The following is a 20498-nucleotide window of genomic DNA, read 5'->3' as shown; positions in this document are numbered from 1 at the left end:
CAAATGGAATTGTGTAGTGACAAAGGACCTGGCTAGTGGGACAGGGACAGGAACAACAGCCATGAGCAGGAGTGGAGTGAGGAGCTTCCCAGCCCCAGTTTGGGAGGCCAAGGGCATCCACCCTCACTTTTTAATGTGCCTATCCCTGACATGTCTGTATCTTAAATTACTCTGGTGTGGAAAAGGCTGGAAGAGCCTCTGGATTTGAGAAACCTGCTGGAAATGTCTGGGGGACACACCTTGGGGTGTGGTGGCAATGACCATGGGACTGCCCACAAGGGTCAATAAATTGCTTTTCCTCCACCCCTGGCTCCTTCTCCCCCTCCTGCTCATCCCTTTTCCCTCTAAGATTCCCCTCAGCAATGCCAAAGCTCTCTCAGCTCCCTTCCAGCTCTCAGCAGGATGATTTCTGACAGCTCTGCCAAAACTTGGCCGAGCGTGGACTCATCTCATTCCTATTCCCACGCTAAATTTCAAGTCTCCTCTTGCAGAACACAGAGCTTTGCAAAGGAAGGGCTGCCAGGACCAGTTGTATGTGGGGGAAAAAAAAAGGGTGTCTGGCTTTTCACAGAGCTCATTAAGGGTTTTTGTCATGCAGGGAGGGGAAAGCCTGGTGTGCAGACATCCATGTGTGGTACCTTTGTGGTTGGTTGAGCAGCCAAGGTCACTGAAAATGTGGGACTTGGGAATGGCAGCTCTGGAGTTTCCACTGGAGGCTGGATTGACAGAAATGAATGCTGGCACCAGTTTTTGGGTGATCTCACTGTGACCTTCCAGGACCTGAAGGAGCTACAAGAAAGAAGGAGAGAGACTCTGTAGAAGGGATGGAGTGACAGGACACAGGGAATGGCTTCCCACTGCCAGAGGGCAGGGCTGGATGGGATATTGGGAAGAAATTGTTCCCTGGCAGGGTTGGGGAGGCCCTGTGAGATTCCCAGAGCAGCTGTAGCTGCCCCTGGATCCCTGGCAGTGTCCAAGGCCAGGTTGGATTGGGACAGTGGAAGGTGACCCTGCCCATGGAAGGGGTGGCATTTTGGATCTTTAAGATCCCTTCCAATCCAAACCATTCCATGATTCTACAATTCCATCTTGATGTTAAGCATTTCAATTCACTTCCAAATAATGGTGAATTGTTCCCACACCCATCCACGCTTGTCCTATGTAGCTTTCCCTGCAATGTCTGTGTGGGCACAGGGTTTGTGGTCATTGGGAGTGGGGCTGGGGCTGAGCCTCATCCCCAATGGGCTGCAGCTGTGCAGGACAGGTGAAGGATATTAAAGGTAAGGAGCCATTAATGAGCCCAGGGGCACTGACCAATCACCCAGGGAGCAGAGGGCACACAGGTGCAGTGAATCAATATGAGGGGATAAAAGGTTGGGCTGAAGAACAACCAAGTGATGATGCTTGAAGCCTTCCTCAGTGTAACTCACACCTTTGCTGTCAGAGGTGTTTTGTTTCCCAAGGAAAAGGGCTGCAGTTCATGTCCAGGGCCCTGTGGCCCTGCTGGGCTGCTGCCTCCTGCAATCCCAGATGGTGCAGGATGTGTCCCCAGGCTGCCACCACCTACAGCTCGGGCTGCCCTGGCAGTGCCCAGCACCTCCTGCAAACTGGGCTGGTGTGTGGGCACAGAGTTTGTGCTCATTGGGAGTGGGGCTGAGCCTCATCCCTAATGAGCTACATCTGTGAAAAGCAGGTGAACAATATTGAAATTAATGAGGCATTAATGAGCCCAGGGGCACTGACCAATCCCCCAGGAGCAGAGGGCACACAGGTGCAGTGCATCAACACGAGGGGATAAAAGGTTGGGCTGAAGCACAGGAGGGGCAGTTGCTGGCAGCCTTCTGGGGTGTTGGGATGTTACTCTGTGTGAGCAGATACCTGAAGTCTTCTGACCTGGTGAGGTGTTGCTCTGGTTGGGGTGAAGCTATCTGAGATTGCTTGGTGATGTTCTGTGTGTTGTGGCCCTCTCAACTGTGGTATGTCTGTACTTTAAATTTCTTTTGCAGTGTGTATTTGTGCATCACAACCAACCCAGCTCCTGATGATGCTCCAGTTCAACGTGCTGTTTTCCTATTTTCAGGCATTTGCTGTGTTTCACTGTGTGATGGTTGAAATCCCTGATTAGAGGGGCTATTTATAGAAATGTAGTCAAGTATTTGTGAGCTTCCTTTATCAAGTGTTTACTATCAGCTTCTAAGCTGCTGAGGGGGCTGGAGCACTTTCCCTGTGGAGCCAGGCTGGGAGAGTTAGGACTGGAGAAGAGAAGGTTGTGTGGAGACCTCACAGCTTATTCCAGGGTCTGAAGGGGTTACAGGGAAGGCAGAGGGGGACTTTTCATCAGAAACTGGTGTGACAGGACAAAGGGGAATGGGTTCAGACTGATAGAGGGGAAATTTAGATGATATATATAAGGAAGGAATTATTCCCTGGCAGGGTGGGCAGGCCCTGGCACAGGGTGCCCAGAGCAGCTGTGGCTGCCCCTGGATCCCTGGCAGTGCCCAAGGCCAGGCTGGACTTTGGGGCTTGGAGCAGCCTGGGATGGTGGAAGGTGTCCCTGCCCATGGCAGGGGTGACACTGGATGGTTTTAAGGTCCCTTCCATACAAGCCATATGGAATTTTTGTGGTTCTTTTCCTCTAGGATCTGTCCTAAGGCTGTACCTCAGAAAGGAGGCTGCTATAGAAATGTTTATGTTTCTCTGTTTATTTGGATTTAAAGGGGCCATGAGCTGTAAATTCTTCTCATTCTGAAGGTTTTTCTTCCTCCAATACTCTTCCCTGTGAAATGTTGTTGTGCCAAGCCTCCAGCTCTCTCTGCTGGCTTTCTAATTGCTCTGTTTCCAATGTGTTTTTTCATTTCAGGTCCATGTGAATCCCATCAGTGTCACTCCACCCATCCAAGCCATAGACCAGGACAGGAACATCCAGCCTCCTTCAGATCGACCTGGCATCCTCTACTCCATCCTAGTTGGTTGGTGTCTGCTACTTTTCCTATCCTTCCCAATCTGCTTATTATCAGCCAGGAAAAGATTGCCTGGGAGAGTGGAACCCTCATTAAAAATTATTCTTGTGGTCAGTGGGATGTTTGGAATTGTTTTTCTGCCTGTTGGTGTTTTATTGCCTTGTGGAAGTTGATTTCTTGTGGTTATTTATTAGTGTTTATTTAGATTAAATCCAGCGTTGTTGTCTGGTTTAGTGAATGGAACAACACAGGGAGGCAAAGGAGATCTCTGCTGGGATGTGTTTTCCATTGACCAAAAATAAAGAGGCTAAAAAAAGGCAGTTAAAGCAAATTTCATCCCAAAAATCATGTGGCACAGGGCAGCTCCAAGGCTCTTAGCACATCCACCTCCAATTTTGCTGCCTGTGAGCTTTCCTTTGTAATTTAAAGTTGCTTTAGTTGGTTATGCTGCTCTCTCTTCTTCTTCCTTTTGCTTCCCTGTGTTTGCCATTTGTTTCTGGGTTTGTGGGATGTGACCATAGTTGGCAGTTTCAGGGTTCCACCTGGTCCCAAAATCCACCCAGGGACCTTTCTGTGGCATTTGGAAAGGGGGAATTTTGTGGAATCCCATCTTTCCCTATCTTCCCTGTGTTGAACTCCATGGCTTTCCCAGCCAAGAAGGGGTGCAAGTGAGGAGTTTGAAGAGCTCATTGTGGAAGTTTAGCTCTGCAAATGGACTTACTTATAAACGTCATAAATTGATTTTATTCCTAAGTTCTGCAGGAACAGCTCCACCCCTAGAGCCACTTTTAGGCCAACTTCTGAAGGTTTTTTGCATAATTTACAGTGTTCTTTAGGAGTGAAATTATTAAAGATTGTGTGTCATTAACTTGGGATGTTGAGAATATTGGAGTGGCTGTTAGGACCTCCAAGAAATAATTCAGAAAGGTGTGGTGCAGCAATTTGGGTTGGTTTGGGGACTTCATTTTCTTGCTTTTTTTCCCCCTTTCTTTTCTTTTTCCTTCTTTCCTTTTTTTCTTTCCTTTTTTTTTCCTTTCCGCCTCTATTTCTTATTTTTTATTTTTTGCTTTTGTTTTTCCATCTCATCCTTCATTCTTCCTTTGGTTTTTTCCTTTTTTTTTTCTTCTATTTTGTTTTACTTTTCTTATTCTTCTTTCCCCCTTATGTTCCCCTTCTTTTTCTCTCCCTCTTTTTTCTTTTTTTCCTCTTTTCCCCTTCTTCCCTCCCTTACCTGTTGATATTTTTTCTTCTTTTTTTGTTCTTCACACATCTTTTCTTCTTTTCCTGCTTCTTTTTTGTTTTTTTTTTTCTTATTTTCCTAGTTTTCTATTTTCCTTCTTTTTAACTTCATTTGCCCTTAATATTTTCCTTTCTACTTATTTTTCTTTTTCCTTTCCTATTCTTTCTATTTTCTTTTTTTGCCTTCTTTTTCCCTTATTTTTCTCCTTCCTATTTTTCTTTTATTCCTTCTTTTCCCCTTATATTTTCCTGGTTTTGGGGTTTTTTTCCCTCCTCTGATAATTTTTTTTTCCTTCCTCTGTTTGTTGTTTTTGTTTCTTCCTGTTTTTTTTTTCTTCCTCTGTTTGTTTCCTTCCCCTATGTTTTCATTTTTTCATCTTTTTTCTTTTCTTCCTCTTTTCTTCTTTCTTAATTTTTCCATCTTTTTCCCTCATTTCTTTTTCCTTGCTTATTTTTCTACCATCTTTATTTTCACATTAATTTTTTTCCTTTTTTTCCCTGTTTGCTTCTTTGTACTTTCTTTTTTTCCTCCTTTTTACCCTCCCTTTGCTCTTTTTTTTTTTTCCTGTCATGTCTGGTTTTCTCTTTGGATTTTCTTTATTTTCCCTCCCCCATGCTCTTCCTAAGGATTTCTTTTTGGATTTTAAATCTGCCTTCATCTCTTCCAGGATTTGCTATTTCTGTTTTAGCCTCAGAAAATATGAAGCAGTTGCACAGAAAATGGCCCTTGCAGATATTTCTCATTATGTGGATTTTCTCCCTCCCTTTTCTTTAGCTCTAAACCTCATTCTCCTTGATATCTTTGGGAATGTCCTTTGTTAAACACAGGGAGGTTTGAACCTGTGGAATGAAGGAATAAGTTACTTATTAGAATTATTTTAATTTTATTTAATTTGATTCAGTTTTATTTGAGTTTTTTTTGCTCACCTGTGCAAGACACATGCTCCGGACACTGTGGATATTTGATATATTTAAGATTTGGGAATGGGATTTTTTTTTTTAAATTTTTTTGTAATACACTAATTTTTCCAATCATTGGCTTTTGGAAATGTTAATCTCTTTAGTTCTTTGCAATACACTCACATTCCCTGGGTTTATCCAGATATGAAGCAAGGCCCTTCCCTTTATTTCCTTTTTCTTTTTATTAGCAGTGTTATTGATTCTACCAGTAAATGCTTCTATTTTGACTCAAATTTTATTATTTTTAATAGTAAAATGTATTATGTTTAATAGTAAATTACTAGTAAAATCTTTTTAGGAATAACTCGAAGCCTTTATTTTCTCTGGGGCCAATCCTTGAGAAAAGCTCAATTTTCCTTTCAATCATCAGCTTTTTTTTGCCTTTGGAACTGGCTCTGTGATTTCTGCTGCCACCTTTGGGCACTTTTGGTTGATATTTTAAAGAAAGAGCCAAAAAAATGCCCAATAACTTTTAGGAAGGGGGGATCCTCACCAGTCCTGTATCCATATCAAGCCTCACAAAACCTCTCCTCTGGCTCTGGAAAAAGCAAATTGAGGAGTCCTTTCCTTCTCCCCTTGCTGGCCTCTCATGTTTTGATCCCTCAGCCTCTCCAAACCCATGGAATTTCTGGAGCCAGGAGACTCAGAGCTCATCCCTGGATTTCAGCACAGGTAGAGATGGACTGAGGGCTGCTCTGTGCTGTCAGAATGGAAATTATTTTGTACATGCAGAAGCAGATATCCCTGTTCCTGGAAAAGCTGGCTCCCAGAGCTTAAAAATCCAGGAATTTCTTCCTGAGGTGGGCAGGAGCTGAGCAGGAATCCCCAGTCAGGATTTTGGGCATCCACCTGTGTTATCCCTAATTTTTAAAAATTTTTCTATCATTCACCTTGCTGCCTTTTTCCTCCTTTACCTGCTGGGATTGATTTGGTTGAGAGTGGAGTTTTTTGTTTGGGTTTTTTTTTTTTTTCATTTTTTTCCCTCTGGATTCTTGCCTGCTATCCTTACACAATATCAACCTCATCTTCCCTTCTCTAGGCTCCTTTGTGACTTTTACCCTCCTCCCCTATGTATTTGTTCTCCTTTAGGGCACTTTTTTTTTTCCTCCTGTCTTAGAGTTTTTTGCATTTTTCCCTAATTTTGTGACATTTTTTAGCTTCAGCAGCATCCCTGGTGATGTGCAGCCTCTGAAAACAGCAACCTGTTACCTGCTAAAATTTTGGAGCTCCTGCTGGGTGCCTTGAGGTCTTCAAAGATTAGATTAATTAATTAGAACTTGAAATTAAAAGGTAGGGCAAGGAGATACGGGACCTGGAGCTTGAAGCTCTGCATTTGTGCTGGTGGTATAAGAGAAAAAATAATGCATGGTGATTCTTTTGCAGCTTTTTGGGTCGATGATATTGGTGTAGATTAAGAAAGTCACAGAAAAAATAATATATGTGGAGATATATATTAATATATAATACAGATAATGTATAATGTAGTATATATTATATATTAGTTATATATAACTTGTGTTATTTATTATGTATATTAATTTTAATCTGTATTATCTATAAAATTATGTGTGTAATTTATCTAGCAGATGGTTGTCATTGGAGGATTGCAAATTAAATTATTGCAGTAATTTATCTCCTGGCTTTCTGAGAGTACTTTCCAACCATTGCAGTTGTAAAGGGAACAAAAACCAGCAGCATTTATTAGGAAAATTATCTTCCTTTGTGTTCAGTTTATGTCTCAGCCTGGCTGGATGCAGGGTTTGGCAGGGCCCGGGTTGTGCTGCTCCCAGGGCAGCTTTAGGGGCTCAGGGATTTTTTTTGGGGGGTTCTTATCCATTGAGCCAGGAATGCCTTCTGCCCTCAGCTGCTGACAGGGCTGCTCGCAGACCTGAACTCTTCAAGCTTTTAGGGTTCTTATAATCAGAGTTTTGGCTCCTTGGGATGTGCTGCTGAGCTGGGAGTGCTGAAGTTCACTCTGTGTGGAACACTTGGGCTTTCTGGGCCTTTCTGCACCATTTCTTTGAGAATCCCAGGGCTCAGAATTGCTGTAGCTGGGATTTCCCCCTCCTCCTGTGCCAGGCTGTAGTGCTGGAAGCTTTTGGCTTTAGGCACAGGTGCATTTTTAGGCTGCAGCTGCCAGGCACAGCCTTTTCTCCATCTCCATGGGCTCCTAAATCTATTCAGGCTCTGAATGGAGAATATCCTAGAAATCCACATCCATGAAAACACCACTTACAGCTAACAATAATTTGAAATTTCATCTTAATGCTTCCTCCCTGAGGAGAAACTTTTCCCAGAAGGATTTCTAAAATAACCTATCTGTTGTTACCACGTTGTTATTACTTATATCTATTATTTATGTGCTGTTAACAATATTCCTGCTGTTATCAAGTACTTAGGGAGGCCCAGTTGAGAGGAATCTTTGTGGTTTTGGAGAGTAAGGAACTAATAATATTAAACACATAACTTCATAGTATCCTTAAGCTCTGTGTACACATAAGGAAATATTTTATCCTTCCAATAACAGAATGAGGCTTTGTTCCTTTGATTAATGAGTAAAATAAACACATTGCTGGACTAAACCTTTCAGAGCTGTTCAAACCTCATGTCTTTTTTTGCAGGTACTCCTGAGGATTATCCCCAGTATTTCCATATGAATCTCACAACAGCTGAACTGACACTCCTCAAGCCAATAAATAGGGACTTACATCAGAAGTTTGACTTGGTTATTAAGGTAATTTGGGCTGAATTTTTTCAGTGTTTTGATATTCTCTGGAAAACAAAAAGCTCTGTAGAAAATGTAGTGTGGGCCTGGTGTCTCTTCTGTGGTTTTCTCTTCCTTTTTAGCCTTTTCTTCCTTGACCTGATGAGGTTGGTTTGGTTGTTAGTGGGGGTTTTCAGGTTGGTGTTTTTCTGGTTTTTTTTTCCTGGCTTCTTTCCTGACATCCTTGCAAAATATTAGCTTCATCTTCCCTTCTTTAGATCCCGTGTTGTGTCTTAGCCTGTCAGGCATCACTTAGCTCCATGGGGGGGAAGGAGGGTGTGAAGCATTTGTAGAAACAGAATGAACCCTGGCAGAGTTGTAACATTTCACTTTACAGTGTGTGAACAAGCTCAGCATCCCTTGTCCCCTTGCTTTTTATGAGCCCTGTTGTCCTAAGAATGCAGCTAGTTTCTGTTTTATGTGTTCAGTTCACAGCCCATTTTGAAACATAGTGATACAGATCATTGTGCGAGTGTTTCAAGAATCCCAGTGATGTCTTGTGAAGGCTGCCCTAGAACAGAGGCTGGATAGAGTTAAAGAATAAAGCAGGGATTTATTAAAAGGCCTCAATGGATCCACCTTGGGCAGCACAAGAGCCCAGCCAGGGCTGAACCCAAGGTGAACCAAAATGGGCACAAAATGGACACCTGGTCATGGGATCTGTCACTTTGATCAGTTCTGCTCCATTTGCATATTGGAGTTAATTGCCCAATTCCAGCTTTAGGTTATGAAGTCCTATCCTTGTTTTCCTCTCCTCAGTCCACATTGTTTGTGCTCTTGGGCCTGAGATTTGGATCATTTGTCCTTGGTCCCCAGCTAGAGAATGAATTGTTTTGTCTCCCTGCTCTGTGCACAGAGCTCACCATCCCTTAATATGAAGCTCAGGCCCACACACTCAAGCAGCACAGAATCTGAAAAATATAAAAGCTAAACCTGAGGTATCATTAGCACAGGTCAGGTTGGGGGAGCAGTGAATAATTCATATCTGAGTAGTGAATATTCACAGGATGCCAGGGTGTGTGAGGCTGCAGGAGCTCAGTGGGCACCTGGTGTCCCCTCCCTGCCCCAGCAGGGCCATCCCAGAGCCCAGGGCACAGCATTGTGTGCAGCCAGCTGTGCCCCAGCCCCAGGGAGGAGAGCCCCCAGGCCGTGTGGGCAATGTGCTCAGGGCTGGGCACTGCTCAGGGCACAAGTTGTGCCTCCTGTGCAGGGCAATTGCTGGGCTCAGGCCCTGCCCCTGGCTCTGGTGCCATTGCTGGGCCCCGGAGCAGAGCCTGGGCCCTGCTCTGCCCCTCCCTGCAGCCAGGCCCAGCCAGGCCTGAGGGCCCCTCTCAGCTGGGGCTCCTCTCCAGGCTGAGCAGCCCCAGCTCCCTCAGCCTGGCCTGGAAGGGCACCCACATGCTCCAGGCCCTTGCTCAGCTCCAGCAGCTCCTGGCCCTGCTGTGCTCAGCACCCGCAGCTGGACACAGCACTGCAGAGGTGCCTCCAGGGCTGCCCCAGGGCCAGCATCCCTCCCTGCCCTGCTGCCCATTCGGCTCCTAGCACTGGGAAATGCCCTAAAGCACAGCCCGTCCCTGGAAGTGCCCAAGGCCAGGTTGGACATTGTGGCTTGGAGCAGCCTGGGACAGGGGAAGGTGTCCATGCCCATGGCAGGGGTGCCACTGGATGGGCTTTGAGGTCCCTTCCAACCCAAACCATTCCATGACTCTCCATATCCTTAAGGAGTTACAGCTTAAAGCCCTGTAGCTCTTTCTTCCCAAACCTTGACTGCACAAAATGTCAATTAAAAAATCAATTAATGGTGGGAGAGGGTATTTTCTGTGCCTAAATAGCAACTCCAATCATTAATGGCCGTGTTTATAGTGTTTAGTAGGTTCCTGTTGCTGTGGTAAATGTGCAGTCAGGGAAAATAAGGAAACAGTAAGGAAAAGGATCACTCTGTAAGAATGATTATGTGCCACTTGCAAAACCAATAAAAGTTTTTATGCTGTATCCTTCAGGGACTACTGGAATAATGGCTCAGGCTTGTACCAAATTCAGCTTCTCGTGTTGCACATTTCTCATTTCTCGCGGTTGTAGGATCTGATTCTGTTTTATCTGGAGGGGTGCAATGTGTGATGTTTCCCTTCAAACAGAAAATCTGCTATTTTTGCAGCATGTGCTCAGTTTAGTCTTTAAAATATTCCCTCTGATATGAGACAATCAATTTTTTTTTCTTCTGTTAAGATATAATGGAAAACTGCAAAATGGAAAAGGTGGTTAAGTCAATACAGGAATATTTGAATGCAGGAAGGAAGGTGGGCAGGAAATGAGGGCGCTCACCTGCATTGCTGATAAATGTTGAATTCTCAGAGAGGAAGACAATGAAAAAAACCCTAAACATCTGAATCAGAAATGCAGGATTTTTGCTTTTCTTTACCTCTGGAATATATTAGATGAGAAGCAAGGAGAAAACCAATTTTGCCCTCTATGGAAGTTCTTAGCACTTCCATTCCCTGCCAAGCAACCATGGGCATTATTACAACTTCCTTATGAAAAAAAAAGTGGATTTTTGAGGGGTTCCCATTGAATTTTCCAGGTGGCAACAGCAAGGCTGTCACAATATGTGGATTAAACCTTTAAACTGAAAGGGCTTAATTAAGATTAGTGACATGACCACTGCACTGTAGTCATGAGATTGGCACTTTTTAGAGCTGGTAACAAGAACAGACATGTTTTATTATTTTTTTTTAAAGTATGAAGCAAATGGGAGAATTAATCAAATTGATGCACTTTGCTCCTTTCCTGTTTGAGCAGGGGGTATTTATCAATCAGCCAGAATCTAAAGTGGCACTTCCACTGTGATCCATTTGCAAAGAGGATGGGCTGTGGGAGGCTGGTGTGCTGGCACAGCCTGGGAAGTGCTCATGGATGGAATTCCTGTGCTGTGGAGAATTCACCACGCCTGAGGAAGAGGCAATTTTGATCAACTTGCTGGAGTTTCTCCTCAGTGTTTGCAGTGTGTTGATATCCAGTAATTAAGGAAAAATCATGACATTTGTCTATTCAAAGCTGCTATAAAACCTGTGGGACTTGCAACAGCAAAGAAAAAAAACTGGCAATATTTTGATGCTAACGAAGGGCAGAGAATCCCAGAGTGGATTAGGTTGGAAGGGACCTTAAAGCTCATCCAGTGCCGCCCCTGCCAGGGCAGGGACACCTTCCACTGTCCCAGGCTGCTCCAAGCCCTGTCCAGCCTGGCCTGGGACACTGCCAGGGATCCAGGGGCAGCCACATTCTCTGAGAATCTGTGCCAGGACCTCCCCACCCTCACAGACCTTTTCCATTTCTGGTTGTACCACTCTGGTCTATGTTAGTTATCCAGGACTACATCAGATTTTCTCCCCTTTAATGAAAATGCATCTTTGTCAGATTCAAAATCAGGGAAAGCATTTTATTTCTCCTGCAAAAATTGATTTTCCTTTACTAATGGCATTGTATTAGTGCCTAAAAATGCTTGGATTTCTAGATCATCAGGTGGAAAAATAGAGGAGTGTTTTGGTAATCTCATGTGGGCACCTGTGTAGGGGTAGAATTAAATTGCTTTAGAGTAGTTTAGATAATTAACTAAATCAAGTTATCTATCAATTTAACTAAATTGGTACTTCTGGAGTGGGTTTTCATCTAGCCTGGCTGGTCAATTCATAAACTACTGTTGTGTTTGATTGTATTTTGGAAATTAGGGAGGATTTATGTGACTTGGGCATCTCCATAAAAACTTGAATTAAATTATTAAAATAAAAGGGGGGGGGAGAAGAGGGAAAAGATAAGACTCCCAGCTTCAAATAACATTTGTAGCCTGACTTTTATTAATAAAAGACTTTTCCTTGAATGTAAGAGCTTTATGATTCATAGTGAATAGTCTTATAACCTGAGCTAGTGGAACTGGATGAGCTTTAAGGCCCTTCCAACCCAGTCTGGAATTCTGTGAAAAAGAATTCCTTTGTGTCCCTTGGGTTGTTTTGGTGCCTTTCCCACAGAGATGGTGACAGAAGTGTGCTTCAACACCATGCCAGGGCAACGTAGGGGATTTTGAAGAATATTCTTGCATGGCATTTTCAGGATCTTTTGGATGTATCCCTGTGGTCCCAGGAGGGCTTTCAGCCAAGGCTGTCACTAACCCAGTGACAGACAATTCCTCAGAAACAGCTCTACAGGAGGGTTGTGTTTCCCTGTTTTTTTTAGAAGGTCAGAGTGGAGCAGAGTGTTTGCAGTTCCAGTGTTTGAGGGGAATTGGTTTGGGATCCCATTGTGCAAGAGGTGACGGAGAACGTTTCTGCTGTAGTGTCCACTCTGGAATTTCTCCTGGCTGCAATTTTTGAATTGAGTGGGATTTCCAGCCAAACTGGGCAGCACAGGCAGCTCCAATCTCTGCTCCCAGGGCATGGCTGCCCAGTGCTTGAGTGCCAGGGCAGGTTGAGGTTGGATTTTAGGGAAAGGTTGTTCCCCCAGAGGGTGCTGGGCACTGCCCAGGCTCCCTAGGGAATGGGCACAGCCCTGAGGCTGCCAGAGCTCCAGGAGGGTTTGGAAACCTCTCGAGGAATACCCAGGGTGGGATTGTTGGGGTGTCTGTGTGGGGCCAGGGGTTGGATCTATAATTCTTGTGGGTCCTTCCAGCTCAGGATATTTTGTGGCTCTCGGATTCCTTTCTCAGGGAGGTTCTTTGGATCAGGGAGTTGCCCCCAGCAGTCCCAGTGTAGTTCAAAATCAGAACTCCATTTTCTTCATGCAGGAAAAAGGCCATTCTTTATTCACATAACTCCTTTTTACACAATTTTACAGACCTCATGTGTAACTCCAATTGGTCAGGAGCTTTCTTGCCAGTTATTTTATTGGTTAGTAAAAGGTATTTTACTTGTCCATCAAATCTCTTTACTGTTCAATTGTTTATGTATTTTATTCTGATCATCATGGGCTAAATTTAATGTTTATACAGGTGCTGATTGTTTTTTACCCAGGAATGGATTGTTATGTTAACCAACTGTTCATACCAGGATTATTTTCACCTAGCCTTGCTTAGAAGAAATGACAGGTCAGCCATCCATATAACAGAGCAAGCCTGATTTTATGAGGCCTTTCTTTTATAATTTTTCTACCTGACTGCAACAGTCAACTCTTCCCAATGTCCATGATTCTCCTGATATGGATCTCAGCAGGAGCAACAGGAAGTGATGCTCTCCTGTTCCTCACTCTGGAGGTTGTTTGTTTTCTTTTATTCCAATGGAAGCCTCATTGATCTGTCCTGTCTGTTGGTCTCAGGGTTGTCAAAAATTCCTGCGTTACAGGAATTGCTTCAGAATCAGCCTCAGAATCAAGCTGTGGACAAACCTTGGAGGCAGGAAATAGGGGTATTTCTGTGCCATTTTTGGTGTGATTGCACAGGGCTGTTTCTTATTCCAAGTGGAAATACAAGGAGACTGGGAGAGGATGTTTGCCAGCCACTGGCAAGGGCAAAAATTGGTCAGGTTTGAAACACAGGGAGGTTGCGGAGGACAGCTCTAGGTTGGACCATCTTGGGAATTCTCAGTGGTTGAATTCCTGAAGTAATAGCTAATTCTGATCCTGAGATATTACAGAATCATAATATATATATAATATGTGGAAAATATTTTGGTTGTAGAGACAAAGATATAATCACAGAATCATTTAGTTTGGAATCATCAATTCCATCCATTAACCCAGCCAATCCCACCACTACTCCATGTCCCCATGTCTTCCAAACACTTCCTGGGATGGAACTTCAGGGACTGACTGCAGAATTACAGAGGGACTTTGCAAGACCAATTTGAGTTGGTGATAAAATGGCTGATAAAATTAGGCATGGCTTAAAAATAAAGTGAAACATGTCAGGAAGGATCAGCCTGAACTTTTATATGGAAATGATTGGTTCTGGCCTGACTTGGGAATGAGATCTTGGTGTTGGAACTGGGAACAGAGTGTGAAGGTTGGCTTGGTGATCCAAAAAAAAAAAAAAAAATAAAGTATTAAATGGAAATGGAGCGTTAGAAATCATTAGTGAAAATAGAGAAAAGAACAGGGAGCAAAGCACTGCAGCTCTGAACAGACCCAGGTGTCCTGAGCACAGTGTCCCAAAAAGGACAGGGCAGGACAGAGTCTTCTCCAGGTGGGGAAGGAAGAAGCTGGGACAGACACCTGAAAAATGCAGTGCTGGTGGGAGTGAGGAGGAAGCAGCAGTTGAGCCTCTTCTGCAGTGCCAGGGTGAGGAATTCTTAACTGAGACAAGGAGCTGGCAGGATACAAACAGACAAAATGGGTTTTTCTCTGGAGGAGAAGGTTGTGTGGAGACCTCACAGCACCTTTCAGGATCTCAGGGAAGCTGGAGAGGGACCCTGCAACAGGAACTGGAGGGACAGAACAAGGGAAATGGGTTCAGACTGACAGAGGGGAGATCAAGATGGGATATTGGGCAGGAATTGTTTGCTGTGGGGTGGGGAGGGGCTGGGATGGAATTCCCTCTGGATCCCTGGTAGTGCCCCAGTCCTGGCTGGATGGGGCTTGGAGCAGCCTGGGACAGTGGAAGGTGTCCCTGCCATGGCAGGGGTGGAGTGCGATGGTTTTCCAAGTCCCTTCCCACCCAAACTGTGATTCCTGTGACTCAAATTGGACAGGCAGTGCTGTGGGGCTGAATGCTGGCCTGGGCTCAAGGGGAAGCCAGGCTGGCTCATGGAAGACAAATTTAGAAATAAAAAGAGAAATCCAGGGAGATCTGAGCTGCTTCTCTAGGCTCCTGTGTTTGGCTGCAGCCTCAAGCAGGATTTTGGAGTTATTCTTCTTATCCATGTTCACCAGGGATGGTTCAAATTAAAGAAAAATTATTTTTTTCCCTGAAAAAGTGGTCAGGATTTGGAAAAAATTGCCCAGGGTTGTGTTGGAGTTTACCCTCTCTGGAAATGTTCAGGAGACATCAGGACCTGCCCTTGGGGACACAGTTTAGAGGTGATGCTGGGTTGGACTTGACCTTGAAGGACTCTCCCAACCTTGGTGATTCTGTGGCTGTTTTATTCTGAATTTCAGACAGCACAATCCTGGCAAGGAGGAGATGTCCATCAGTTGAGGCTCACTGGACTGGAAGTTCTTGGATTAGAGAAATGCTCCATAGGTTTTAAGACTTAAAAAGTTCTGAATGATCTAATTTTTTTTAATTTTTATTTTCACCCTTTCAGAAACTTTGTGTCTGGTTTGGTTGATTTTTGCAAAAATTTCAGCCTTTATCTCTTCCCAGCCTGTTCTGATCCCCTGGCTCCATCATCTATTCACCTTTGTTACCTTTGTTTGGGTAGCTCTAAATTTACCTCTTCCCATGTCTTAATTTTCTTGCATTTCAGAAGATTTGTGCTTATTTTTTGCTCCTCTAGATTTTGGGGTTTCTACTCAGGGCAACAGATTAGGAAAAGAATGGAAGAAGTTCATTTTCATTAAGAGTTGCTCCATCCTCTTGCTGTCAAGGCTGAGATTTTCCAAATCATTCGTTTGGCTGTGCATCTCGTGTAGGCACTAAGGACAATAAGTTTTTAAATTAGTTTTTCAAAGGTTCAGCCCTTAGGTGAACTCAGAATTCAATTAATTCTCTTTGAGACAGCTTTTTTTTTTTTTTTTCCTTCTCTTGTGTTTAATACAGTGCTGGGATTTGATGCAGAATTAAAAATCTGAGTGCAGGGACAGGGTTTGTCTTGGTGATGAAGGAAAAAAATGGTCCAGGGCACCCAAACTTTTCCTTTAAATAATTACAATATTTCTTCAGATCAGTAAGGTTGACCCTAAATTTTGTGTCAGAACTCTCAGAGTAATGAAATCATTTAAGTCAATAATTGGGATGTCCTGTAATGCTTTTATTGTCAGAAATTTCCTTTCTGCAAGAAAAAAAAAATCTCTTTCTGTGTAAAATTTAACATTCAGCAATTAAAAATTTCCCTAATGGCTTTATATATGGTGGGGTTTTTTTGAAGGGAAGAAGGAAGAGCTGTAATATTTGGAAAACAATCTAATTAATTATTATTAACAGTAATTACTGTTCACTGCCCTGCAGCATTGTGAGTCTTTCTGGTACTCTTTACCCATGGCCCTAAAGTGGATGCTTTGGGTTTTGGTTTTTTTTTGATTTTTTTTTTTAAGTCCAGGGTCCGGACACACTTTGTGATGATTTAATTTCCCCTGCCACAGTGACACCAGTCACCTTTTTCCTGTGTTCTAAAGACGTTCTGTGCTCCTTGCTCATAAGCCAAGTTTTAATCCAGTTCAGTGCTTCTTTCCTCGTGCTGTACATGCTGACCTTGGGAATTATTCCCCAATCCTAAAATTCAGCCTAAATCTGGATAAATGCTGTTCTTCCTTTCTCCCTGCCTTCCCTGTTCAGTTGTACTGAGTGATCTCCCCTTCCAAAGGAGCCCCTTGGTCACCCTGCCCTTCCTTCCCTCTCTCCCTGCTCCTGATTTTCATTCCATCCATTTAAATAATAGATCAGAGAATCCCAAGATGGTTTGGCTTGGAAGGGACATTAAAGCCCATCTGGTTCCACCCTCAGCCGCCTCATTTTGCTTTCCTTAAATCTGAGATCTTCTTGGAGTTCAATTTGCAGCTCCCCCTGCTGTTCTTCCACATGGATTTGTGCATAGCCCTTCACCAGGAATAAATTCTGACATCCCAATTTTTTTAGGACGTGTGAAGCTCCCATTTTTCTTAATGCACCACTCTCCCCTCAGCTCCACTTGCTCATCTTCCTGTTGGGATTGGAAGGACAGAGCAATTTTTTAAATTTTTTTTTTGTTTATTTGTTTGGGTTTGTTATTATTAATTTGGTTTGGGTTTGTTTTTTAATTTTTTTGCTTGTTTGTTTTGTTTTGTTTTTTTTTTTTTTTGTGATTTTCTTTGCTTCCCGGGATGAACCTTCCCACTTTTATCAAAAGATCTGGCATGAAGACAAAACCCCCATTTGCTTGTTGAGTTTTTGTTTTTTTGTTGTTTTTTATTTTTTAATCCTAATTAGCCTGTTTTACACTTCAGATAACTCTGTAGTCGTGGAGAAAAGGAGCAGCATGGGCGTGTCATAGCTAAAACAATTAAATTTCCTTGCACCTTAGGACAGATTTCTTTTTTTTTGGATGAAGGATTTCTGAAGTGGATTCTGGGATTCCATGGAGAAATGGGAATTCTTGGGTTTTATCAAAGGGATCCACCTTTTGCTCTGTTTTAGATGTTTCTCCAGGACAGGACCTGCTGCTTTGGCAGTGAGAGGGAGCACTGGGAACTGGCTGGAGAATATTTTAGCTCTGGATTGTGCTGATGGCCTGGAGCTGGACTTGATGATCCCTGTAGCTCATTTCCAGCTTGGAATTCCACTTGATGATCCCTGTGGGTTCTTTCCAGCTTGGAATTCCACTCAGTGATATCTGTGGGTCCTTTCCAGCTTGGAGTTCTCTGTGCTTCCAGGAGGGAGCCTTTTGCGTTGCTCTAATTTTTCATTTTTTGAGGGAGTTGTTTCATCTGCTGCTTTTCAAGGAGTGCATTTCCTATTGGTCCTGTTTATTCCTACACCCTTCCATTAACTCCTTGCATCCCTCCTGGAACTGCTTTCCTGCTGTCTCCCATCAGGATAAAATTATGGACACTATAGATACAAGCAGATTCAGCAGAGATGATCTAATAAAAACATTTAAATATCTGTGAGAATTAACACATTTCACTTTTTTTTTTTTTCCCTTGGCTGCTCTTAACTACCAGAATCTAATCCTGTGCTGCTTCTTTTGTATCTTGGTAGAAGTTTGAAGAGTTGAGAGATCCTCCATTATTTTGACATGAAAGCATTTTCTTTGAAGGACTGGAACTCAAATGTTTTGTGGCTTAGATACCAGTGGCTTTCTGGGTGAAGAAAATGTAAATTGTTTGCTGTTTGTGCTCCAAAATGTGTGTTAGAAAACGACCTTTGTCCAGCAAGGCTAGGCAAGTGTTTAACAGGGCAATGTGAAGGAAAAGGGTTTGCACTCTCATTAGAGGACTCAATATCTGGAACAACTCTCATGAGGTATAACTTCATCTCTTAAAAATAAAAATACAACAAAACCAAAAACAGCAGAAAAACCAACCCCAAACCACCACAAAACAAAGAAGAAAAAAAAAACCCCACACTAAGAAAAACCCCAAGAAATGGGGCACTGGAGCAAAAATTGTTAATGTTACAGCTTTTTTATATTTTTGGAGCATTATGGAGTAATCTCTGCTCTGCTCGTAATCAGGTGTTGCTTCTAGGACTGATTTCATGGAACATATGAAAGCAAATCAGTTCCTCACATTGTAATATGAAATTCCTTGTTTCAAACAAAAGGCAAAAAGAAGTGGCTGTTGGCAAAGCTTACCCTTTTTTTCCTTAAATAGTCGTGTCTTTGGAAACAAAAAAAATAATATTACTCCATCATTCTGAGTGGTGAACATGAAAGAAAGCTGAAGTGATTTTGAGTGGAAGTGCTCAGTGAGGAAGAACTCCTTTGCTTTGTTATTTTGGGCTCCAGGGTTTCAAATTTGAAGTCCAATTTTGGGAGCAAACAACTCTCTTTGTGTTTGGCCGTGTGCAATTCCCAGCACTTCAACAAAGCCTGCAACACCTTCCTGGGTGAATATTCCTGACTTTATCCCACACTGAGCTCTGGGTTCACTTGGACATTAAAGCAAGGCCATTATTGTGGTGTTTCAAGCTGTTCAGAAGATTGAGACCCTCTGTTGTTTGCATTTTCCTTTTTTTAGGATCTCTTTATAGCGAGAAACATTAAGTGTTCTTGTAGAGTAACTCACAGGGGTTGTACAGAAACTTTGGGCCAGGAAGGGACCGATTTTACTTGGAGAAGAAAAGAGAATTTAATGATGGACAATCATTGTTAGTTTTGTGGGGAGGAGCACCTCAGGAGAGCCCTGGAGGGTCTGGAGCCCCAGGAGGGGCTGAGGGAGCTGGCAAGGGGCTGAGCCTGGAGCAAAGGAGGCTCAGGGGGCCCTTGTGGCTCTGCACAACTCCCTGCCAGGAGGGGACAGCCAGGGGGGGTCGGGCTGTGCTGCCAGGGAACAGGGACAGGACAAGGGGAAAGGGCCTCAGGCTGGGCCAGGGGAGGCTCAGCTGGGACAGCAGCAGCAATTTCTGCATGCAAAGGGTGCTCAGGCCTTGGCAGGGGCTGCCCAGGGAGCTTTGCAGTGCCCAGCCCTGCAGGTGTCCCAGGCAGGGCTGGAGGTGGCACTCAGTGCTCTGGGCTGGGCACAAGGTGGGCACTGGGCACCGCTGGGACTCCATGATCCTGGAAGTCTTCCCATCCTAAAAGATTCCAGGGTTCTGTGATGCCATGATGGATCTGCTTATAAAACATAATCCCAGCAGTGTGTGTTGCTTGAGGAGCAGACTTGTCCTGGCATTTTCTCTCATGCTTTCAGTACTTTGGGGCAAAAATTCTATCTCCAGATGTTTTTGGAATTTCACCTCCCTGGGTCAGAGTCCTGCTAGGTAATTTTGGTGATGTTGATTTTGACCCATGTAATTTATTTTTGTTCAGTGAAGCATTGACTGGACTGGAGCCTGGGGTATTTTTTCCTGTTGTTCAAGAGTATTCCAGCTTTATTTTAAAAAGAAAAATCCATTTTTTCTTAAAAACTGAGAATTAGATTTGTATGGATTACTTAAGCTGTCATTGCCTCCTTTGAAGAAAATAACGATTATTATGCTTATATTTCTTTTTATTTGAAATATAAAATTTTAATACTTCTTTTTCTTTAATAGAGTTTTTATCATAAAATTATTGCTGTTTTATAAGCTAAGAGAATTAACATTTTTCCGACCAAGTAAAGATGTAAATAGTTTAAATAAGAATTTTTTTGTTTAAAATAATAGTTTAAATAAGAAAAGTTTAAATAAGAAATTTTTTATAACTATGATAAAGTCAAATGGATTTTTTTCAGACTGAGATTCCTTGGACTCTCAATTTGAAAAATGAGGAATTATCAGTTTGAAAAGGGGGAATTACCAGATTAGCAGTAAAACCTCTGCAAACAGAAAATCCTGTTAACAACAGGAATTTAGGAATCTCTCTTTTGTGATCCAGGGTCTGTGTGCACCCAGATTTTGGCAATAGAAATTTTGGATATAGGAACAGGAAACTCTTTTTATGCCCTGACTGTTGTCTTGCTGCAGTGTCATGTGCAGGACTGTAATTAAAGCTGGTTTGCTCTTAATAAACTGGAGACCAAATTACTTTTTATCTCCTAATTCCCTTGTTTCTTTGCTTTAATTAGTTGTTGGTTGGGAGGTTACAGGAAAAGAAAGTAGGTTGTAGGTTTTTATAGGATTAGCACCCTGGAATGGGCAATTAGTGTTTTTATCTTTAGGGAGTTTGAGAATAAGAATAAATTAGGTGAAAAATATCAGCGAACAGGACTCCGGGGTGGTGCAGGGCTGCCATTGAGATGGGGGGGTTATTCATGGATGTAAAGAATTTTGCTGGACGCATTCACAACTTCCCTGGGAATGGGTGCCCAGAGCAGCTGTG

At 43.1% G+C, this 20498-nt stretch overlaps 1 protein-coding gene across 1 annotated transcript in view; it reads left to right on the top strand.

The window, feature by feature from the left end:
* PCDH15 (protocadherin related 15) overlaps window positions 1-20498 on the top strand; it is a 309038-nt gene that overhangs the window by 138988 nt on the left and 149552 nt on the right. The window contains exons 10-11 of the mRNA XM_058810078.1: window positions 2861-2969; window positions 7781-7893. Coding sequence (XP_058666061.1) covers window positions 2861-2969; window positions 7781-7893 — 222 coding nt within the window. The remainder of the gene's footprint in view (window positions 1-2860; window positions 2970-7780; window positions 7894-20498) is intronic.

This window comes from Ammospiza caudacuta, chromosome 9 (assembly GCF_027887145.1).
Source record: "Ammospiza caudacuta isolate bAmmCau1 chromosome 9, bAmmCau1.pri, whole genome shotgun sequence".
NCBI lineage: Eukaryota > Metazoa > Chordata > Aves > Passeriformes > Passerellidae > Ammospiza > Ammospiza caudacuta.
This window is presented reverse-complemented; position numbering and strand designations above follow the sequence as displayed.